The following is a 19,600-nucleotide window of genomic DNA, read 5'->3' on the forward strand; positions in this document are numbered from 1 at the left end:
GTGTGAGGTGCGTAGAGCAGCCAAACTCACAGAGACAGAAAGCAGGGTGGGGGTTGCCAGGAGCTGGGGGAAATGAGGAGCTAGTGTTGAATGGGCTCAGAGTGTCAGTGCGGGATGATGAGGCGTTCTGGAGATGAAGAGGGGTAGTGGTCCCACACCGATGGTGACTGTGCTTACCACACCAAAGTGTACCCTAAAGAGCGGATAAGATGATGACTTGGTCGCTGTGCATATGTTACCATGACTTTTCACAAAAGCAACAGGACAAAGAGGGAGCGGGGTAGACCCCACACCAGGAGGTTTCAGTTTCGGTCTCAGTTCCACACCGGCCACCTGGGCTCACTCCATAAGTGAGCTTGGTCCCCTTACATGTACAATAAGCAACTGGACCAACTCACTCCTAAAGTCCGATCCAATTTCTACACCAGTTTCTTCTGTCCATGTGGACACAGGCATGAACAAATTGGCCCAAGTCCCAGTGCTCCTGGGGTTTACGTTCTTACAGGGTAGACGAACATTCAACATGTAAACACATGTGTGTCAGGTGAGGAAAACTACCAGAGAGAGTGTCTGGAGTACTGCTTTAAGTACTCCAAAAGAGATCTCCAAAGATGACATTTGAGCAAAGACTTAAATGCAGAGGAAGGAGCCATGAGGGCATCTGGGGAAGGCTCCCGGGTAGGAGGTAATTCAGGAACAGTGAAAAGGACAAAAGGCAGATTCTCATTTCGAAATCCAGGTCAATATTGAAGAGGCGCATAAAAGTCTGTTCTGGAGGGAGCCCCGCTTTTAGCCTAGTCCCGGGGCGCTCACCTGACAGTGCAGATGTAGGTGCCGGAGTCCTCCTGCAAGCCTGGCAAGATCCAGAGAGCACCATCCTGGACCCACATTCGTGTCCCCTCTTCCCCTGGGACCGTTCTAGCAGAATCATTTTTACGCCATGTCACGTTGATGTGGGGGCCGACAGACTCCCACAGCCACAATTGCACCTGGGGGCACTTCAGGACCACAGGCTCCCCTTCCACCTTGAAGTCAGTTTTGAAATGCTTGCCAAGAAACTGGCAGTTTCCTGCAGCTACTGAAGGACAGAGAGACCACAGTCAGGCTTTGGGTCCAAAACCTCCTTCGATGAGCATGTCTGACGAAGCTGAATGCCCCTAACAAGCAGCCTGCACCCTGGAGGCCCCATTAACCCCTGCTGTTATAATGATCCAAAATTCCCCAAAACAATTTTTGGGCTATCGTCAATGCCAATTTACATTTTGTGGGGAAAGTTCGATCCAGTTCAAGTAGAGATGAAAGAATGATTTAAAAGTTGGGCCAGGGGTGCCTGGGTGGCTCAGATGGTTAAGCCTCCGGCTTTAGCCCAGGTCAGATCTCATGTTCGTGGGTTCGAGCCCCACATCAGGCTCTGTGCTGACAGCCAGCTCAGAGCCTGGAGCCTGCTTCCGGTTCTGTGTCTCCTTCTCTCTCTGCCCCTCCCCCTCTCATGCTCTGTCTCTCTCTATATCAAAAATAATAAATAAAATATTAAAAATTTTTTTTAAAAAGTTGGGCCATAGTTTTCACTTGTTTACTCCTTATCATTGAAAGTGGATTTGGGCTGAGTTCAGATAGAAAAAGAGCTTAGTTGTGACAGGACACATGGTTAAAATCCAAAAGCACCTTTTGCTGAGGACAAACGTGCCACCTTCTTGGCTCACACTTTGGCAGGAATGACCGATGCCCAGAGCAAGCAAGTGCAACAGAGCAGATGGGCAGGAGGAAGCATTGGTCACATCTTGCCTTTTGAAAACAACAGACTGCACTAGATAAACAACCACTTTCCCCCAGAGAGGCTGCTGGCAAGCCCTTTCCAGCTGAAAGATTCATTTCTCACCTGTACGTTCCTCAGGCTGAGGGGCGAACGAATAAACACCCATCATCAACATGTACAAGACGAGCATTGTTTCCGGCAACTTCTGGAGGACACGGGAGGTGGAGATCATAGGTTCAGCGCCCCGTAATCTATAGGTGGAGACAGAGGGGTCACCAGGAGCCACAAGCACACCCAGAGAGAGAACTCCTTGACGGTGGTCCCAGTAGGAGGCTCTGGAGGCTTCCCCTGATGATGGAAATCTTTATGTCCAGACTTTATAAACAAGAAAAAAACAGAAGTTTGGGATTTGCTGCTCAATAGCTATATTCCCTGAGCACACCTTACATCAACTCCCCAGAGCACTAACAAGGTGTCTTGGCCGAGGTGTTCCATCTCCTAAAGTGTCTCTCTCTCCGGATGTGCGCCTCAGCATTCCCGGCCCTGAACTGAGATGCTCTTTCCTTGGCTGTGGCCACTGCCCAGGCTCTCGCCAACCTTCAGGTCCTTACTCAAAATTGTTTTAATGAGGTCTTTCCTGACCTTTCTGGGTGCAGCGGCACCACCCTTCTGTGTGAATGCTGCACATCTTCCTTTGCTGCTTTACTGCTGCCTATGGCATTCATCATCAACCACGTCTCCTCCCTGTAGAATGTAGCTCATGTGCTCAAGGATCCGACTTACAACCGTATCCCTAAGTTCTACTTGTTGAATGAATGAATGCATGAATGAATGAGTGGCTTAATCACCAGAAGTCAAAAGGTCCTTATATTTTTACTGTCTCTATGAATTAGCTCTTATTTTACATACAATTCGACGATGATGGATTCTATGTACCACTAACTCTCTGGTTAGAGCATCCCAGGAGGAAAAGCAAAATAAGTTACAAATAGTGAATAACTCATACAAGTTCATAAAACACTCCACTTGACATACTTCCCTGAGATGGAGCACCAGATGCCTCTGTACCACCCTGAAGTCCCTGTCACACCCTATTGTAATTGTCTGTTGTATTAGCTGACCATCGCCACAGCCATACTGCCAACAATCCATCTCAAAACTGAAATGCATAAAACAATCACTGTGGCAATTATGCCAATGGTGTAAAACAATTCTAGCTCACAGTCTGAGGATCAGATAGGGGTTGGCTGACCTAAATCGGGCTGTTAGGTTTGACTCCATGCTTTGGGTGGGATTTAAGTCTCCTCCATGTATTTTTCATCCTCCTTGGACCTAGGACCTCCTGGGAGATGATCTCCTTCTGTGATGGCAAAAAAGGAAAAAATGTGGGCAAAACCCCTCAAGGCTGTTCTCAGAACTGGCTCACTGCTGGTCTGCCCACATTCCACTGGCCAAAGCAAGTCACGTGGCCAAAGCTGCCATCATCAGGGAGATTACCTCCACTTCTAGTGGGAGGAGCTCCAAGTTACACCAGGAAGAGAAATACCAGGGAGCAAGGATGACGTCTGCCACACCTGTGTCTTGTTGGCTTCCCTGGGTGGGGACAGTCTTGAGAACAGAGGCCTGGTCTTATTCACTGCTCTCAAGGCCTACAAGATACCCAGTCCCAGAGAGTACCAGAGATTATTAATGATCAAAAGCCTAGCAGGAAATTGGAAGTGATGAATGAATCTAAGGAAAAAAAAATTCCCTTTTACCACCCCTCCCCCATTTCAGTAAAGTTTTTCTTGTTTCCTGTCCTTGGAACAGATACCATTCTGAATGTCTCACAGTAAACCAAGATGGACCGTAAGCGACCAGGGCAGCATTGGCAAACTAAGGAAGTAACCCTTGCAGGCTAGAAACCCTCCCTCATCCAAAGGCACAGGCTCAGAGTTGCAGTCTAAACTCCCCGTTGGGTTATGATGAGCTGGGGTAGGCAGTGAAATGACTTGAGATCTTCCCTTAGCTGCCTGTCTGCCCCAGGGCTGTTTCCCCTAAGCTCTTCCTGCTTCTGCATGGTCCCATCCTTCACATGCTTCTGAAACACAAATATTTCCTGTGACTTTAACCACTAACCCCAGCCTCAGGTTAACCAGACCACTTGATTAGCATAAGAGTCACATCAACACTGACCAAGTTGCTTTGCCCTCTTTGCACATACATTAGCTTCTTGCATCCCCCGCTGTACCTGTCCCAGTCAGACTCACTGGTTCTCTAGAGAGGATATGAAAAAAGAGGGAGTCAAGTACACATGTATAACCAATACCACATATCCACATAAGTGAATTGAGTCAAAGATGGTGACAAAAGGGCTGGTGTGATCATGAGCTACTGAGCTAAATGCTGAGAAGATGAGTTTTCTCATTTTACCCATGACGTGAATATCATGATGCCAATTTGGTAGATCATATAATACAAGAGATTAAGGAGGTTATATAGCTTGACCAATATCTCACAACTAGTAAGCAGGAATTGAAGTTTAAACCCAAGACTACTGATTCCAAAGCCCCTACTCTTCAAAAATATGGAATTTACGACAGATGCTGTTGGTTTCGTCCTCTAAGATCTGTCTTCCCTGCTTTGCCCGTTATAGAACTCCTGACTATCACGTTACTGTCCCACACAAAGGCTACATTTCCCACCTTCCCTTGCTACTGGGAGTGGCTTAGGGACAGAATTTGGGCCAATGAATGTATGTGGACATATATGCTTCTCCTGGGAATTCTACTTAAAAGTCTCCTCAAAAGACTGAAAAATCCCCACTGGTCTTCCTTCCTGCTGGCTCCATATGGGAGCAGTGGGTGGATGGCAGCCATGTTGGGCCACAAGGTGCAGACCCCTTGCCAACAGTGTTGGGGCAACAAGACAGGAGCATGAGTCCTCCGTGGTTTCATGAACATCCCACCCAAGATACTTTTTTTTTTACATGTTTAGGCTTCCTGCCATACATAGGTAAACTGAATCCCAATATGCAAACTTGTCCAAGTTAATAAAAAGGGCCCCACGGGAAGGAGCCCTGCCAGGTCGGGTGTTTTGTTCTCACTGGTCATCTTCCGAATACTCAACCGTTTCAAACAGTTTCTGCTGACTGACTCTAAGATGTCAACTCGGCTTCCTGGCTGGCTCAGCTGGTAAAGTATATCTCTTATCTTAGAGTCATGAGTTCAAGCCCCACACAAGGCGTTGAACTTACTTAAGAGAAAACATTTACATTATGGGGCACCTGGAGGCTCAGTGGGTTAAGCATCCAGCTCTTGATCTCACTCATGTTTGTGAGATGGGGTCCCATAGCGGGCTCCATTCTGAGCATGGAGCCTGCTTGGGATTCTCTCTCTCCCTCTCTGCCCCTCCCCCATTTGTGCCTTCATGCACTCTCAAAATAAACAAATAAATAAACTTTTTAAAAAAAAAGTGATTTCAACTCAAAAGCAGGAGGCGCTGAGCAGCCTCCCTTTGGATAAGAGCGTCTCCCAGGACTCAGGGCAGGCTTAGCCTTCAGTTACATGACCTGTAACCATGTCTAAAATTACTTTCACACGAGAGAGTCAGGCTGTATCCATCCAGGGGGGGTTGTCAGCTGAGGCTTCACAGAGAGAGCTGGAAGGGTCTTAGAGAAATCTAGTCCCCTCACTTACTTCATCATGGGTTGAAAGCAACCTGGACATTAACCTTCTTCTCAAAATCGCATGTCTACTCGGGAGAAGTAGAGGTTCTTCAACAAGGACCCTGTTCCAGTAGAATGAAACCCTAAAATGTAGTACTCATCATCCCCCTCCCCCTCTCCAGGGCCCCTCAGCCAACGGAATTGTCTTGGCTTCCCTCTGAGGACTTGTCAAAAAACAACTGCCTTACTGTGACCTCTTCAGGAAGTGGCTTCAGACAATTAAACCATAAACATGTAGTGGCGATCATTTTTAATAATCAAAACCTCAGGAAGAGGCTGGAACCAAAATTGCCATAGCGTGGGAAATAGTAACTCTTTGGCAGGCCCAAAGGAAAAAGAATTCATTCTGCAGAGGTTTGCAACAAAACATTCCTTTCCTGTCCTACTTTCTTTCAATGTGTCTTTAAATTACAGATGATTTGACATTTCTTGAATCTGAGTTGACCTTCTTACTGGAAGAAAGAAATTTTAAAGGCAGCTGGTTCCAAGAATTTGAGGACAATTTTTGTTTCCACATAACTATGTTTCACTACACCCAGTGTGTGAAAACAGAGGAATAAGATGAGAAGCGGGGCCAGGCACAAGAAAATGACCACCAGTGTGTGGGGAGTTCAAGGGAAGAGAAAGAACACAGGGAGGTGGAAAGAGCTAGGGGCACTGCACCGAGCCCGGCACCCCACTTACCACCTCTGACCCCCAGTGTCAGCCTCCTTCTCACCGGTGGTACACATAGCCTAAGAGGATGCAGCTGTTTGCTTCACCTTTTAATTTTGAAAACTTCTAACAGACTAAAAAGTGAGAAAATGGTATAACACCAGTATGTATTTTACTTAGATTCACCAATTATTTTTTTTAATGATCTTTTTTAGTTTTGATACAGAGAGAGACAGAGCATGAGAGTGGGTGGGGCAGAGAGAGGGGGAGACACAGAATCGAAAGCAGGCTCCAGGCTCTGAGCTGTTGTCACAGAGCCCAACGCGGGACTCGAACCCACGAACGTGAGATCATCACCTGAGCCGAAGCCAGACGCTTAACCAACTGAGCCACCCAGGCGCCCCAGATTCACCAATTATTAACATTTTGCTTTATTCTCATTCTGTCTCTCTCCTTCTATATATGTGTATATATCTGTGTATTAATATACACACATATATACATACTTGCATATATACACACACATATATAAATACACATATATACATACACACATATACACACCCATACATACACATACACATATACACATGCACATATATACACACATATAACAATGATACACATGTATGTATGTACACACATGTATGTGTACACATGCATGTACACACATGCACACATATATCCACACATGCATACATATAATATACATACACATAAACATACACATATACATATTGTTCCCCTGAACACTGGAAAATTACAAACATCCTCAAACCTCACCCCTAAATACTTTAGAATGCATGTAGAAACACATGTTTTAGCAAATAGAGGACAAATAAGTAAGTAGTCCGAGAGATCAATCTTCAGGCATTTAAAAGGATTACACATCTTACTCTATGGTATATTTTAGTATATCTCTTAATTCACTGAAAAGACTAAACTTTGCTTTGTTTCTATCTTCACCTTATTCCCGAAAGATCCTAGGCAGTGCCCAACTCTGAGTCAGGCGGTACGGTCATCCAAAAAAGCAAAACAAAGGTGACAGATCTTGAATATTAATGAAGTCAAAGAGTTATCAGGCCCTACTCATCCCATTCACCCACCTCCAGTTTGTAAAATTAATTCCTAAAAACTGACACATGTTGCAGGCATGTGGTATAAATATTTGCGTCAATGTTAAGCTTGGAATTTTTTTTTAATTTAAGGCCAAAGCAAAATAAGAAGGATTTTTGAACTAAGCATTTGGAAAGCACAGAATGTTAAGAGATTAGGGAATAAGGAGATCTTCTAGTTTCAGATGCAGAGAAATATATGACCAGGTTTGAGGTAGCTTTTTTTTTTTGAAAAATATACCTTGAAATATGTTTTGAAAAATAAAATACTAAAGCAGAACGGTTGATGGGTTGTCCACAAATTATTTTGGTCCTACAGAAAACAGAGAAGCTGGTTTCCCCACGAAACTCCCCGACTCCAACTGTCCCAGAATTCAGGGAGCGCCGTGCAGCCCAGGGGAACTGTTTCCAGTCTTCATGGCCATGTCAGAATGACAGCTCCTCAATGTCCTGGGCTCCGGTGGGGCCTGGGAAGACGGAATTGCTTGCCAGAAGCCATGGACCCAGAAGAGCCCATTCTGATGGGCTGAATCTCAAAGGGAAAACCTAGAGAAGCTCAGACGGCTCCACCAAGGGCTACATGGTCTCTTTATGTTTTACTTTCTGCCAACAAGTAGCATTTCTCTCTAAAACCCCCCTTTTCTTATCAAACCTTTTGAGCTTGGCCAACTTCTGCCCCAAGAACCATCGACAAAGAAGTTCAACAAATCAACTCAACTCATCTCCCCACTCACTAGAATCCTCTGCTCACACTTTGCATTCCCAGTAAGCCTGAGTCATTCAGAGCCCCAAGCCTGTTGGACCTTCAACCAAGACACTTCCTTCACCTTCTTCCTGCCCATCAGACCGTCTTACAGGCTAGCCACTGACAAGCCCACCCCTCTAGCTCAGAATAATTGCCATCCTCCTGGAAAATGACTGATGTGGAGTGGAAGCGCCTCCCATGAGGCCCTCAGCACCCACAGTATGAATCCACTAGGCTTCAAGTTCTCCAGCCTGATATTTGTGTGAGTGGAATTTGCTGCTATGAACAATTCCAGAGGGCTAAACTCATGAGTCTGGTAGAGTGCATCTTCCCCATTATAAACATGGAGCAATGGAAATAGACTCAGATACATTAAGTAACTTACCCAAGGCCACAGAGCTAATGGAATGATAAAGTGGAATGTAAACCTGAGTCAACACAATCCTTAGCCTTGGTACTCATCCTCTGCTCCATAGAAGCACCAGAACCTGGAGCTGGATGGGGCTCTAGAAGCCATAAAGCTCAGGAGCTCATCCAGTCTTCCCAAACCCAGCGCCCTCCATAAATGGCCAAGTTTACCCTTCATTAGATGGACATTTTGAGTCTTGGAAAATACACGTGGTCAGAAACTTTTGTCATTTAGGGGTACCTGGGTGGCTCAGTTGATTAAGTATCCCACTGTTGATTTCAGCTAAGGTCATGATCGAACAGTTTGTGGGATCGAGCCCCGTGTCTGGCTCTGTACTGAGGGCACAGTGTCTGCTTAAGACTTTCTCTCTCCCTCTCTCTCTGCCCCTCCTACTCTTGTACTTTCTTTCTGTCTCTCTTCCTCTCTCTCAAAATAAATAAACATTTTTTTTAAAAAAACCAGAAACTTCTGTCATTTCAAATGCAAATTTGCTTTCTCCTAAGCTCCACTCATTGGTCAGATTCCACCCGAGGAGACAGTCAGATTCCACCCGAGGAGACAGCTCAGAAGTCTGTGTGCATCTCACAGTAGTCCTGAGAGTTAGGAGTCTATACAGGAAAGAACTAAGTAAAGCACATGGATGTGAGCATCTGAGAGAGCAAGTGTGAGGCCTGCCTTCCTTGTGTGCCAGCTAGATGGTTCAGTGCTGGGCAGGGGGGTGGAGGGGATCATATTGCCTCTGAGAGGCTCAGTCTGATAATCTGTAAAATGGCTGTAGCCTGGCCTGTGTCCCAGGAGGGCCAGACGTCGTGTGACATGTAGAGAGGTCAACACAGAGCTGGCAAAGACAAAGCACTCAAAAAGTGGTGACTCTCATCAGCGCTTTACTGAAGCAGACCCAAAAACTGAGGAGGTGAGTAACTTTCTCAAGAGCATGCAACTGGAAGAAGTGAGTGAGAAGCAGAGGCCCTACTGTGAGAGGGACTGTAAGGTCCTGAGAACTTTCTGGCACCATAGTCAATAACTTACCTAATACCAGTTACTACATTAGAACGGTGTTCAACTTTACCTAATGGAATCAATAAACCTGATAAATCCATATTATAGAAGTGTGTTTAGGGGACTTGGGTGGCCTCAGTTGGTTAAGCGTCCGACTCTTGATATCAGCTCAGGTCATGATCTCCCAGTTGTGGGGTTGAGCCCTGAGTTGGACTCTGCACTGACAGCATGGAGACTGTTTGAAATTCTCTCTCTTCCTCTCTCTCTCTCTCTGCCCCTCCCGTGCTTGTGCATGCATGCACATTCTCTCTCTCTCTCTCTTTCTCTCTCCCTCACTCAAAAATAAGTAAATAAACCTTAAAAAAAAGAAGTGTGTTTAACATGTAAACACACAATTGTAAATACATGCACACATACACATTCAAAGCCTACCATGGAATTCTGATGCTTTCATTCAGACTGACATCTTAGCGGTAGAGTCTTTAGACACATTAGAGCAGGAGATTGAAGCTGGATTTCTGGAAGCTGGATTCACTCTACCATTAATTAGCTATGTGATCTTAGGCAAGCCACTAAGCAATTTACGCAATCTGGGTCAGTTTTCATCTCCAAAATAAATACAAGGGCTGAGCTGCGGAAAGCTCCCAGGTCCCTCCCAGCTGTAAAACCCTGGGATTCTAAGTTAGTCTGGATTTGCACTTAGGATTCAGCCCCGGGCACAGCTTCAGTTTCTAAAGCACCAAGTAAGGGGCCTTAAACAGATAACCACCAAATCTCCTCAACTCCCTTGCACAAGTCCCAGAGCCAGAAAACAACAGAGCCAGGACTCAAGACCTCTGCATTCTCCTGGGAATGGGGGTTCTACCCACTGGGGCTCCATGGGGCTACTCACTGGGTCACGTTAGCTGTGGGCTGGCATGGGACAGAAGGCAAGCCCTTTAAGCCAAATGTGCCATTCAACCTCTTGTAATCTGAGTGTATGTGGTAAACACCACACAGTCATCCAAAACACTTGTTCATCTGAAATACAAGGCGGGCAGAAGAAACAAGGACAAAAAGACCTGAACAGCTGAAAGAGAAAAATAGGATCCTGGCACAAAGCCACATATATGTTCCTCACAGAAGAAGCTTTTCACCTCTCATAGAACCTCTTTTTCCTTGAATATGAGTATTATCGCTTCTCAGAGTGGCAATTATATTTTCTAAAGACGGCCACAATGGTATCTCCCATCTTAAATGGTCTTCTATGTGACTGTGCCACTCTGCCATCAAAATGTGGAGTCCAACTCACGTCTCTTGAATGGGACCTGCCTGGGACTTGTGCCTAACCAACCGAATAATGCTAGGTGTGTGCTTCCAGCTGGTGTCCTTGGGTCGCTTACTCCGGGGAAAGCCATCCACCATGTAAACTGCCCAACTACCCTGAGACCACCTTGCAAGGGAGGCCACGTGTAGGGAGGTATGGCTGACCCTTCCAGCTATGTCTAGCCTCAAGGGAATCCCCTAAAAGGCACCATCCATGTGAGGAGAGCCCTCTGAGACTCTCCAGAAGACTCCTCTCACTACCACTGTTTGAACCCAATTGAACCACATGGAGCAGAAGAATTGCATAGCTGAATCCTTCTCAAATTTCTGACCTGCAGAAAATGTGAATTATAATAAAGTGTTTGTTGTAAGCTGCTAAATTCCAGGGCACTTCGTTACGCAGGAATATGTGACCAGAATGCTTAATCAAAAGCAGATTTGAGGTAGCAAATTAGAAAGAGGGACTGGGTTGGTAGAAGAAAATGTACAGAGAAGGGAGTGGTGGCTGATGGCCCAATGACACAGGAGACAGAAAAACATGAAGACAGATACAGAAAAAAAAGAAAAGAAAAACATGAAGACAGTTGTAAGAATCAGAGTGCTGCGATCAGGGACCTTTAAGAGCTGACATCAATGGTCCTCTCCACCTCCCTGTGCTCAACTGACAGTGTCAGGGTGTTCCCACACACAACAGTGCATGTTCGAGACAGTTTTCCTAAATCATGAAGAATGTTTAAGTTTTGTCTGAATCCTCTTTCTCTACATATGCGATGAGGGTAATACTCTAATCACCTGCCAATGTATTTCTCTCCTTGCTATCTCCAATTCTTCTGCCACTATAGCCCCCCAAAAAAAGGGAAGAGAAAAGCCCTCTCCAGAAAGGAGGGAAGGAAGTGGATATGACATATTCCTTCCTGGTAGGAAGGGGAAGTAGAAGAGAAGGCTTTGGGGGCTCCAGGATGAGAGGAGGAAAACCACAAGAGGAAGTAGGCATATTGGCATGCTCCTGATTCTGAGTTCAAAAACTAAGTACAAAGAGATACATGGTAGAAGGAGTGGGGGTGGGGAGGCAGCTGAGAGCAGAGAAACTTTTGTTCTGCTCTCAAATTGGGTCTTTAGGCATCCTGACCAAGTGGGGGCACTAAGGAAGAAGGGAATAAGGGCATGACATGTTCAGGGAGAGAGATACAAGAGTTAGTCTCCCACTAGGCTGAGTTCTTCACTGATGGAGAAGAGAACAAGATATTCCCCTGTTATTCCAGTGAGGAATGGGAGGTAAATTGCCATCTGGGCTACTACGGGGCTGCTATGATGAAGGACAAGGTGACCTGGAGTGGAGGCTGCCAGATATTCAGTTCATAAAGAGCAGTGTGGCTAAATGTGGAAACATATCCCCAACAGGTGTTAAATTCAACTGACTTAAGCCCTGAGCTCTCTGCCCGCAGCTAGCATGGCTCTCGTGAGGCCCCCTGAGATCCTCATGGTCCAGCAACAGATACTCCAGCATCTGTTCCAAGTGGTTGGTGCTCATTCCTGCTGGTTGTTAAATATTTTGAGTATCATCTGCACAAGTGACCAGTCTAAGCCAGGGGAGAAATGTGGCCATGGCCAAGACACAGAGAACCTATGGGGCCACTGAGGGGTACAGTGGACCCAAGTTGGTCATTGTCATGGCTCCAACCCAGCTACAAGACCAGACCATGGGTTTTCCCAGTCACAGACCTCGGCAGTAGATTCAGCAGGGCACCCCATGGCAAACCAGGTCCGGAGACATCTTCATGGAAACCAGTGAAGTCCTCAGGCCATCAGGTGTAGACTGCCACCCTCCCCATCCTGCCCTGGGGACATGCCTTCCATATTGTCAGACTCCTTCCTGACCAGGAGGTGGGAAACTCTGAAAGTCTGAGCATCTACCCAAAAGAGACGGAATAAATCCAAGAGAGGCAGATGTACCAGCAAGATGGGGATGATATGGTACTGCTAGGTTTAATTCCCCTTGCCTAATGAAAAGGGGCCTCAAGACCAAATGAGATTTTATTAGAATAGTTATTAAGGGGCACAAAGGTGGGCTCAGTTGGTTAAGCGTCCAACATCAGCTCAGCTCACGATCTCGCTGTTAGTGAGCTCGAGCCCCGCATCGGGCTCTGTGCTGACAGCTCACAGCCTAGAGCCTGCTTCAGATTCTGTCTCCCTCTCTCTCTGCCCACCCCCCCCCACTCACATCTGTCTCTCTCTCTCCCTCCCTCTCTTAAAAATAAATAAACATTTTTAAAAGTTTAGAATAGGTATTAAAGGTACATTTTTTGTTGTCAATTTGTAGTGAGTATAAATTTTCACCATGATACATTTATTTTAGAAATATTTCCTTCCAAAATTAAGTTGTCAAAAAAGGTGGGTTTTTCTCGTTATGCATTGAAAGATCATCTTCCACTCTCTGGAAAATGTGCCCAACTAGGACAGCTTGTCTTCTGAGGGTCACAGAAGGTGCTAGCTTTCCCCACCCGTGTCCAGCATGTCCATGAGAGCAAAGTCAAGCGAAAACAAACAATAGAAAACTCAAGCGATTTTTCTCTATACCGTGTGGAGAAGTCCCTTGCCACAAGGAAGTCCACTAAAGCCTGAGGACGGCCCAGACTTACTGGGTCTTCCACAGGCCCAAAAAGTCCCACCAAGAAGCCCTATGCTGTCCTCTGTGGCTGGGGGCAAGCGTTCCGTTCATGCACTAACCCCTCTGGCTGCTCTCAGCCCAGAGATGCCCAACCACCTTGTCAAGAAGCGATCCGTGAAGCTGGACGGTCTGAAATCCTGCTTCCTCTGCCCTACCTGAGCAATGTGCTGTGGTAGACAGACTCATGCTCACCAGTATCTGGAACTTTTCTACTTTGGGCTACACACAGGATTTCGCTTCTCTGTACCCTTAAAGTTAGGCATAGCCATGTGACTGGTTACAGTCATGAAAAGTCAGTGAGGAGAACATGGGTCACTAAGTGTTTCATTTCTGGTGCCCTACCCTCCAGTACGCTTTCTCTGAGCCCTCATTTATTGACGGAGTCCACGTGGGATCATCAGGCCATCCTGATAGGAGGCTGAGGTCTATCTACCTCCATCCATGGTTTCGCTCAGTTGTTTCTGCACGACATTCTCCTCCTGTTAACTAGGAGAAACACCTATTTCCCACCCCAACACTCATATCAAAACAATCCAGCAGATGGTGTCCATGACTTCTCTTTCGAAAATGTCCTCAAGTGGCTACAGTGAGCCGCCCAGAGTCTCACACAGCTGACCAGTGACAATGAGATAGTATGAGCAAAACAAACTTGAGTTGTATTAAGCTGCCGATATGTTTTAGGTTATCTCTAACTTGGAATGATATGCACAGCAATCAAAGAAAAGAATTAAGACATCGTATTTGTTTTCCATTGCTGTGTAGAGATACCATGGACTCAGTGACTTAAAATAACACCCGTTCATTAGTCATACTGCTGTTGGCCAGATGTCTGGTCTCAGTTTGGATGACATCTCTGCTCAAGGTCTAGCAGACTATCAAAGCTCAGGGTCCTATTCCAAGCGGTTGTTGGTAGAAGTCAGTTCCTCATGATTGTACAACTAGGGTCCCTGCTTTTGTGCCAGCTGTCAGCCAAGGCCACTCTCAGCAGCTAGAGGCCACCCACAATTTCCTGCCCCGTGGCCACCTCCATAAGATAACAGTTTGTTTTCTCAAGACCAATAGAACAATATCAGCTGTTGCTTCTTGTGTCTCTGACCTCTTGACTCTGACCTCTAAACCTTTTTTTTTTTTTTTAACAATCCACCTGGTTGTGTCAGGCACACCCAGGAAAATTACTGTTGATCAGCTTCAAGTCAACTGGTCAGGATCTTAAATGACACCTGCAGAATTCCTTCACCTGTGTGGAATGAGGCAAACCTAATCATTACATTCTTATACTCACCCTCATTCAGGGGACGGGGGTATACACTCGCATGGATCAGTGGAGGGTGGTCTTAGGATTCTGCTTGCTGCAGACACTTAAAAAACATTCTGATGAATATTAGCTCTAGAAAATCCAGAACCTAGCCACAGCTTTGCATTCACTTCTTCCTTTCTCTCAAGGAAGAAAACCTTGTCCCAAATGCTCTGAAGTCTCGCTACTCAAGTGTGGTCCGTGACCAGCAGCATCGCTTGTGAAGAGGGGCAAAATCTCAGGCCCCACCTCAGACTCAGGCATCAGAATTATGAGCATATTAACAAGACTTCTAGGTGATTGGGGAGCACTGATCTTTAGATTGGCTCATCCTTAAATAAAGTAGGCAGATGCCTACATGGAGTGAGAGCACAGCTTATATTAAATCCCAGTGCCCTGATAACTCCAGGCCTTCAGAGTGGCTTCTGAAATTTTCCTGTCTGAATCACATAATCTGATGCTGATATTGAAGATGGTGATACGAGCTAACATTTACTGAACATCAATAAACGGCAAGCTGTTGGCAAAGTTCTTTTAATTTCCCCCACATGTAATGAACTACACATTATTATTTTCACGTTAGAGATGAAGACACTGAGGCTTACAAGAGTTCCCTACTCCTCTATGGAAATACAAATAAAAGCAGTGGGGCCAGGATTTGCCATAACTCAGGGTGTATGTGGTCATATTGTCAGAAGTTGTCAAAGCCAGTCCATGAATCACAAAGTGGGGTCTGGGCTAATTCAACTTGTGAGTAAGCATTATTCACCCAGAGTGTTGGTCTTACTTTTCACTGAATGTCATTCCTAAGGGATAAGCTCGTTCCGGTTGGCCACAAGCCCCATCACTCATAGTCTTACAGAGCTGACTTACTGCCTGGACCCTGAGTACACTCGAGCCTGAAATCCCCAATCAAGTCCACATATTCTTAAATTTCCCCTTGACATTTCATGACAAATGTGGGTGGTACAAAAACTTTCCAGAGATCCTTAACAACAGCACAGCACCTCTGTTCCCTAACCCATCCCTGTCATGTGATGAGTGAAACTAATGTCCAGAAATGAAGGTTGTGGCTAAGTCACATAGCAAGATAATATCTTGGTTCTAAATGGGACTCTTTTGGCCCTGCAATCAAATATCACAATCATTTGCCTCCTTGTGTTTAGGAAATTATTTATGCTCAATATGAAAGAGAGGTTCTTAACAAAAGTATGTTTCAGAAACGTTCGGTGGAGTTTAATACAGATTCTCAGACTTCTCTCCTATTCACACCATGCTTATTTATCTGAGACTCATCAGGTAAGTGACAGGTTCAGAACACAGGGTTTGAAGAGAGAAAGAAGAAGTCCTTGAATAGTTAATAGAAGGTGGGGAAGAAAGGAGTGTAAGGAATGGAATAGGACAGTGGGTCTCAGCCTTAGTTATACATTGTGATTTCCTGGAAAGCTTCAAATTTTTTCTTTTAATTTTTATTTATTTTTGAGAGACAGAGAGAGAGAGAGAGAGAGAAAGAGAGAGAGAGAGTGGGGGAGGTGAAAGGAGAGAGACACACAGAATCCGAAGCAGACTCCAGGCTCTGAGCTGTCAGCACAGAGCCCAAAGCAGGGCTCAAACTCACGGACCGTGAGATCATGACCTGAGTCGAAGTCAGACACTTAATGGACCACGTCACCCCCACCCAGGAGCCTCTAGAAAGCTTTAAACACTGCTAATGCCTGGGTTCCAGCCCCAATGTTAATGATGTAATTGGTCCCAGGTACAGAGATTTTTAAAAGCTCCCCAAGTGATTCTAACACTTGGCCAGGCCTGAGAACCCCTGGAGCAGAGTCTCTGAAATTCTAGAGGACGAACAGCTCCACCACCATTTCCCTTGTGGCTCCACTGGGTTTGGCCCATCACCTGGCCACAGAAGCTTCCATATTCCTTTCATCTTTTTGCTGCCCTTTGCCACCCCCTTCCTATGTTAAGCAACGCTCCTTCATTAGTAAAGAACAAAACCGTCAGGACAAGTTTCAGACACTGAGATACCTATTGTTCCTGCTGTGCCTATTTGGCCTTCTGTTAAATAGAATTCTCCTATTTAAGACCTCCAGCCTCTAGCACTGGTGTCAAACCCAGTAGGTCTCAGAGGGCTGTTTTGAAAATGGCCTCAAAAGGTTCTTGTCCTGAAACAACTCCCTGGTCAGTTTGCCACTGGATGTAAAACTTCTTATTGTTGCCTAAGGAAGTGGTTCTCAAAGTGTGGTCCCCAGACCCGCAGCATCAGCATCACCTGGAAACTTCTCAGAAATGCAAGTCCTCAAACACTCCGCACACAAGTACCGAATCAGAAATCTGAGCAAACCCAGCAGTCTGAGCTTACTAAACCCCAGGGGTTCGGGTGCACCCTCAAGTTTGAGAAGCACTGGCCAAAGCACCATCATGACCCCTGTGCTCCCATACAGACCGGCAGCTGATGGTAACATAAAAAGACAACCCAAACCATAGAACTCCCGTTCTCCGGTTTGTCAGTTGCGCTTTTATGTGACGAGGATTCTGCTAGCCTCGGGGAGGGAGCTGAGGAAGGAGCCTGAGGGTCTTCACCACACAGGAGTTTGTCAGAACTGCTGGGGTGTGAGGCCCAGAGGGAGCCAGGAGGTTGAAGGGACACCTGCTGGTAGGACTTGGGAGGTGCTCCCAGGCCGCTGGGAATAAATGGGGCAGAGACTATCCTCACAGCTCCTAGGACCCTATCCAAGCTTCCTGCTTGCCTTTTAGGGTATCCAAAGAAGCTAAAACATGGGAAAATGCAACAAAAATGGACAAGACTGTAATGAGAGGTGAGAGAAGGTCCTCAGTGGTGTGTGTGGGAAGACCACACCGAGCCTGTGGGAAGGAACCCACCGCCCTCTTGGGATGGCAGAGCTCAGAGAGATGGGCCAGGGCAAGGTGAGCTTGGTGGTTGGGAGGGGGGAGTTCGGAGAAGGAAGCAGCACCCGACGCAGACCTCCAAGCAGCCCCGAGGGCCTTGCAAGGTCAGGTCACTCAACAGCCTATTTACAGAGGAGGAAACCCAGACAGACATAGGCTTGACCTGAATCACACCAGGCTAATGGCAGAACTGGGAGCTCCTGAAAGCACTGGGGTTCCATGAGGGGCCAAGGCCTCCAAGGGTGTGGGATTCAAGAGAGAGAACGCCAAAGAGCGAGAGCCAATGCTTCAGCAACACCCACAGTGTGCCAGGCTGCTCCGGATGCTTCCGGGGATTCACACTCATTTACCCTTCCCACCACCTTGGGATCCTCCTCATCAAGGTCACTATTTACAGATGGGGAAACTGAGGCACTGAGCGATTAAATACAAATTGTGCAATGTGTTTAATTATAATTGGGGATAAAATTCAACTTTATTTTAAAAATTGTACCCAGTTTTATTATTTCACAGGAGTGAAGCAAGGGATAAAGGTCAGTTTAATCCTTCCTGGCTATTGAATACTGGCCAGCTGCTGGCCACTGGATAGATGATCTCTAGCCAAAGGGTACTCCTTATTCACTAGAGTACAGACTGTAGAAAGACAGTCATGATATGACACAGGTGTGACATCATACACCTTGTCAGAGGCAAAGTCAGAACTCGAACACTACCCTTCAGCCTCCGGACTCACCCTTCACCATCACCATCCCCTTGCTACTCCTCCAAGACAACACAGAGTCTGAAAGCCCTAGAGGCAGAAAAGTTATATCTCCTTTAAAAAAGGAAACATGCCATACTAGAAAGTTCCCTGACCTTCCAAAGAAGAAAGCCTCTGAATTCAGTGTAAGCCTGGCAGGCACAGCCTCCCCCAAGGTGATCTGTCTATAGCTATTAATTTCCTTTTATTGGATTCTGCACCATTTTTTTACCTGTTGCTTGGAATCATAGAAGATCCTCAGAGACCCTCTGATCCAGCCCTTTTTTGACAGAGAAACTGAAGCCCCAGAAGGTCAAGGTCACCTTCATAAAAGTGAAGGTCTAAGAGATGAGGAATGTCACCCAGAGAAGGCACCCAGAGACATCAGGAAAGCTACTTGAGGTTCCATGCTGAAATGGAACCCAAGGGTCCTGACCCCTCAGATTTCTTTCTCTCTCTCTCTCTCTCTCTCTCTCTCAAGCCTCTTACCTGCAGCCCTGCATTCTTTGACCTTGTTGCTGCTCGCCCGGGGAAGGCTGCCAGGCCTGACTTTTACCTTCAGCGGAAACTCAGCAGTCAGGCAGGGATTTATATCCTCGTCCTCCAGGGATTTCCTAATAGAGCTTGTGTCACTCTCTCTGACTGAGTGGTTGTGGACACACCTTTTCCCTCCTCACAGGGGAGCACCCTCTGGCCTATGGCTCTGGGTGCGTGATCACTCAGATGGGGAAGTGGCCAAGGAAACTGTGCGTAAGTTTCCCGATTTTTTTGTGACTCGCTAAAACTTACGTACTTCCACCAGAGAGGTGGTTTTCTGCCTGACCATGCCTCTTTCAAAGAGAAAAGGAGGTCTTCTGGTCTTTAACCTGTGAGATGGTTGATGTTGATATCCCCATGGAACCCTTCCGGGATAGAAAGGGAGTTAGGCTTTGAGTCCCCTGTGTCCAAGTCTTATATGATTTTTAACTGTTAAGTGAAGGAGGGGGGTGACTTTCCAAATCTTTAATACAATTTGTGGAACCAAATAATTTGTCCACTGGAAATGGAAATGCAGTCCTGAATCATTCTGTACAAAACAAATGTCTCCTAACTCCCCCCAAAAGGCCCAAAGGTTATGTTGATGGTCCCTCTGTCCCCCTCACGAGCCACCAGGAGTTAGAGAGGAGGGAGCCACATAGGGTGGGGGAAACGGAGGAAGGAAGGAGGTAAGCCTGCCCAGTGCCTGCCACAGGAGCTTTCCCAGAGCTCACCAGGACCTGCTGCAAATCCTCAGGTGCATAGGACCCCTGATGGATTAACT

At 46.3% G+C, this 19,600-nt stretch overlaps 1 protein-coding gene across 3 annotated transcripts in view; it reads right to left on the reverse strand.

Moving 5' to 3' along the window:
- Positions 1-18,931, reverse strand: part of IL1R2 (interleukin 1 receptor type 2) — a 35,163-nt gene extending 16,232 nt beyond the window's left edge. The window contains exons 1-3 of one of the 3 annotated variants that reach the window (XM_029937124.1): positions 18,790-18,931; positions 1,880-2,007; positions 814-1,075 (exon numbers count right to left, since the gene is read on the reverse strand). In XM_029937124.1, coding sequence (XP_029792984.1) covers positions 814-1,075; positions 1,880-2,007; positions 18,790-18,803 — 404 coding nt within the window. In that variant the 5' untranslated portion in view covers positions 18,804-18,931. Of the gene's footprint in view, positions 1-813; positions 1,079-1,879; positions 2,008-18,789 lie in introns of all 3 variants that reach the window. The other 2 variants (XM_029937125.1, XM_029937123.1) reach the window with 2 other exon arrangements.
- Positions 18,932-19,600: the final 669 nt, after the last annotated feature.

This window comes from Suricata suricatta, chromosome 4, assembly GCF_006229205.1.
Source record: "Suricata suricatta isolate VVHF042 chromosome 4, meerkat_22Aug2017_6uvM2_HiC, whole genome shotgun sequence".
NCBI classification, from domain to species: Eukaryota; Metazoa; Chordata; class Mammalia; order Carnivora; family Herpestidae; genus Suricata; species Suricata suricatta.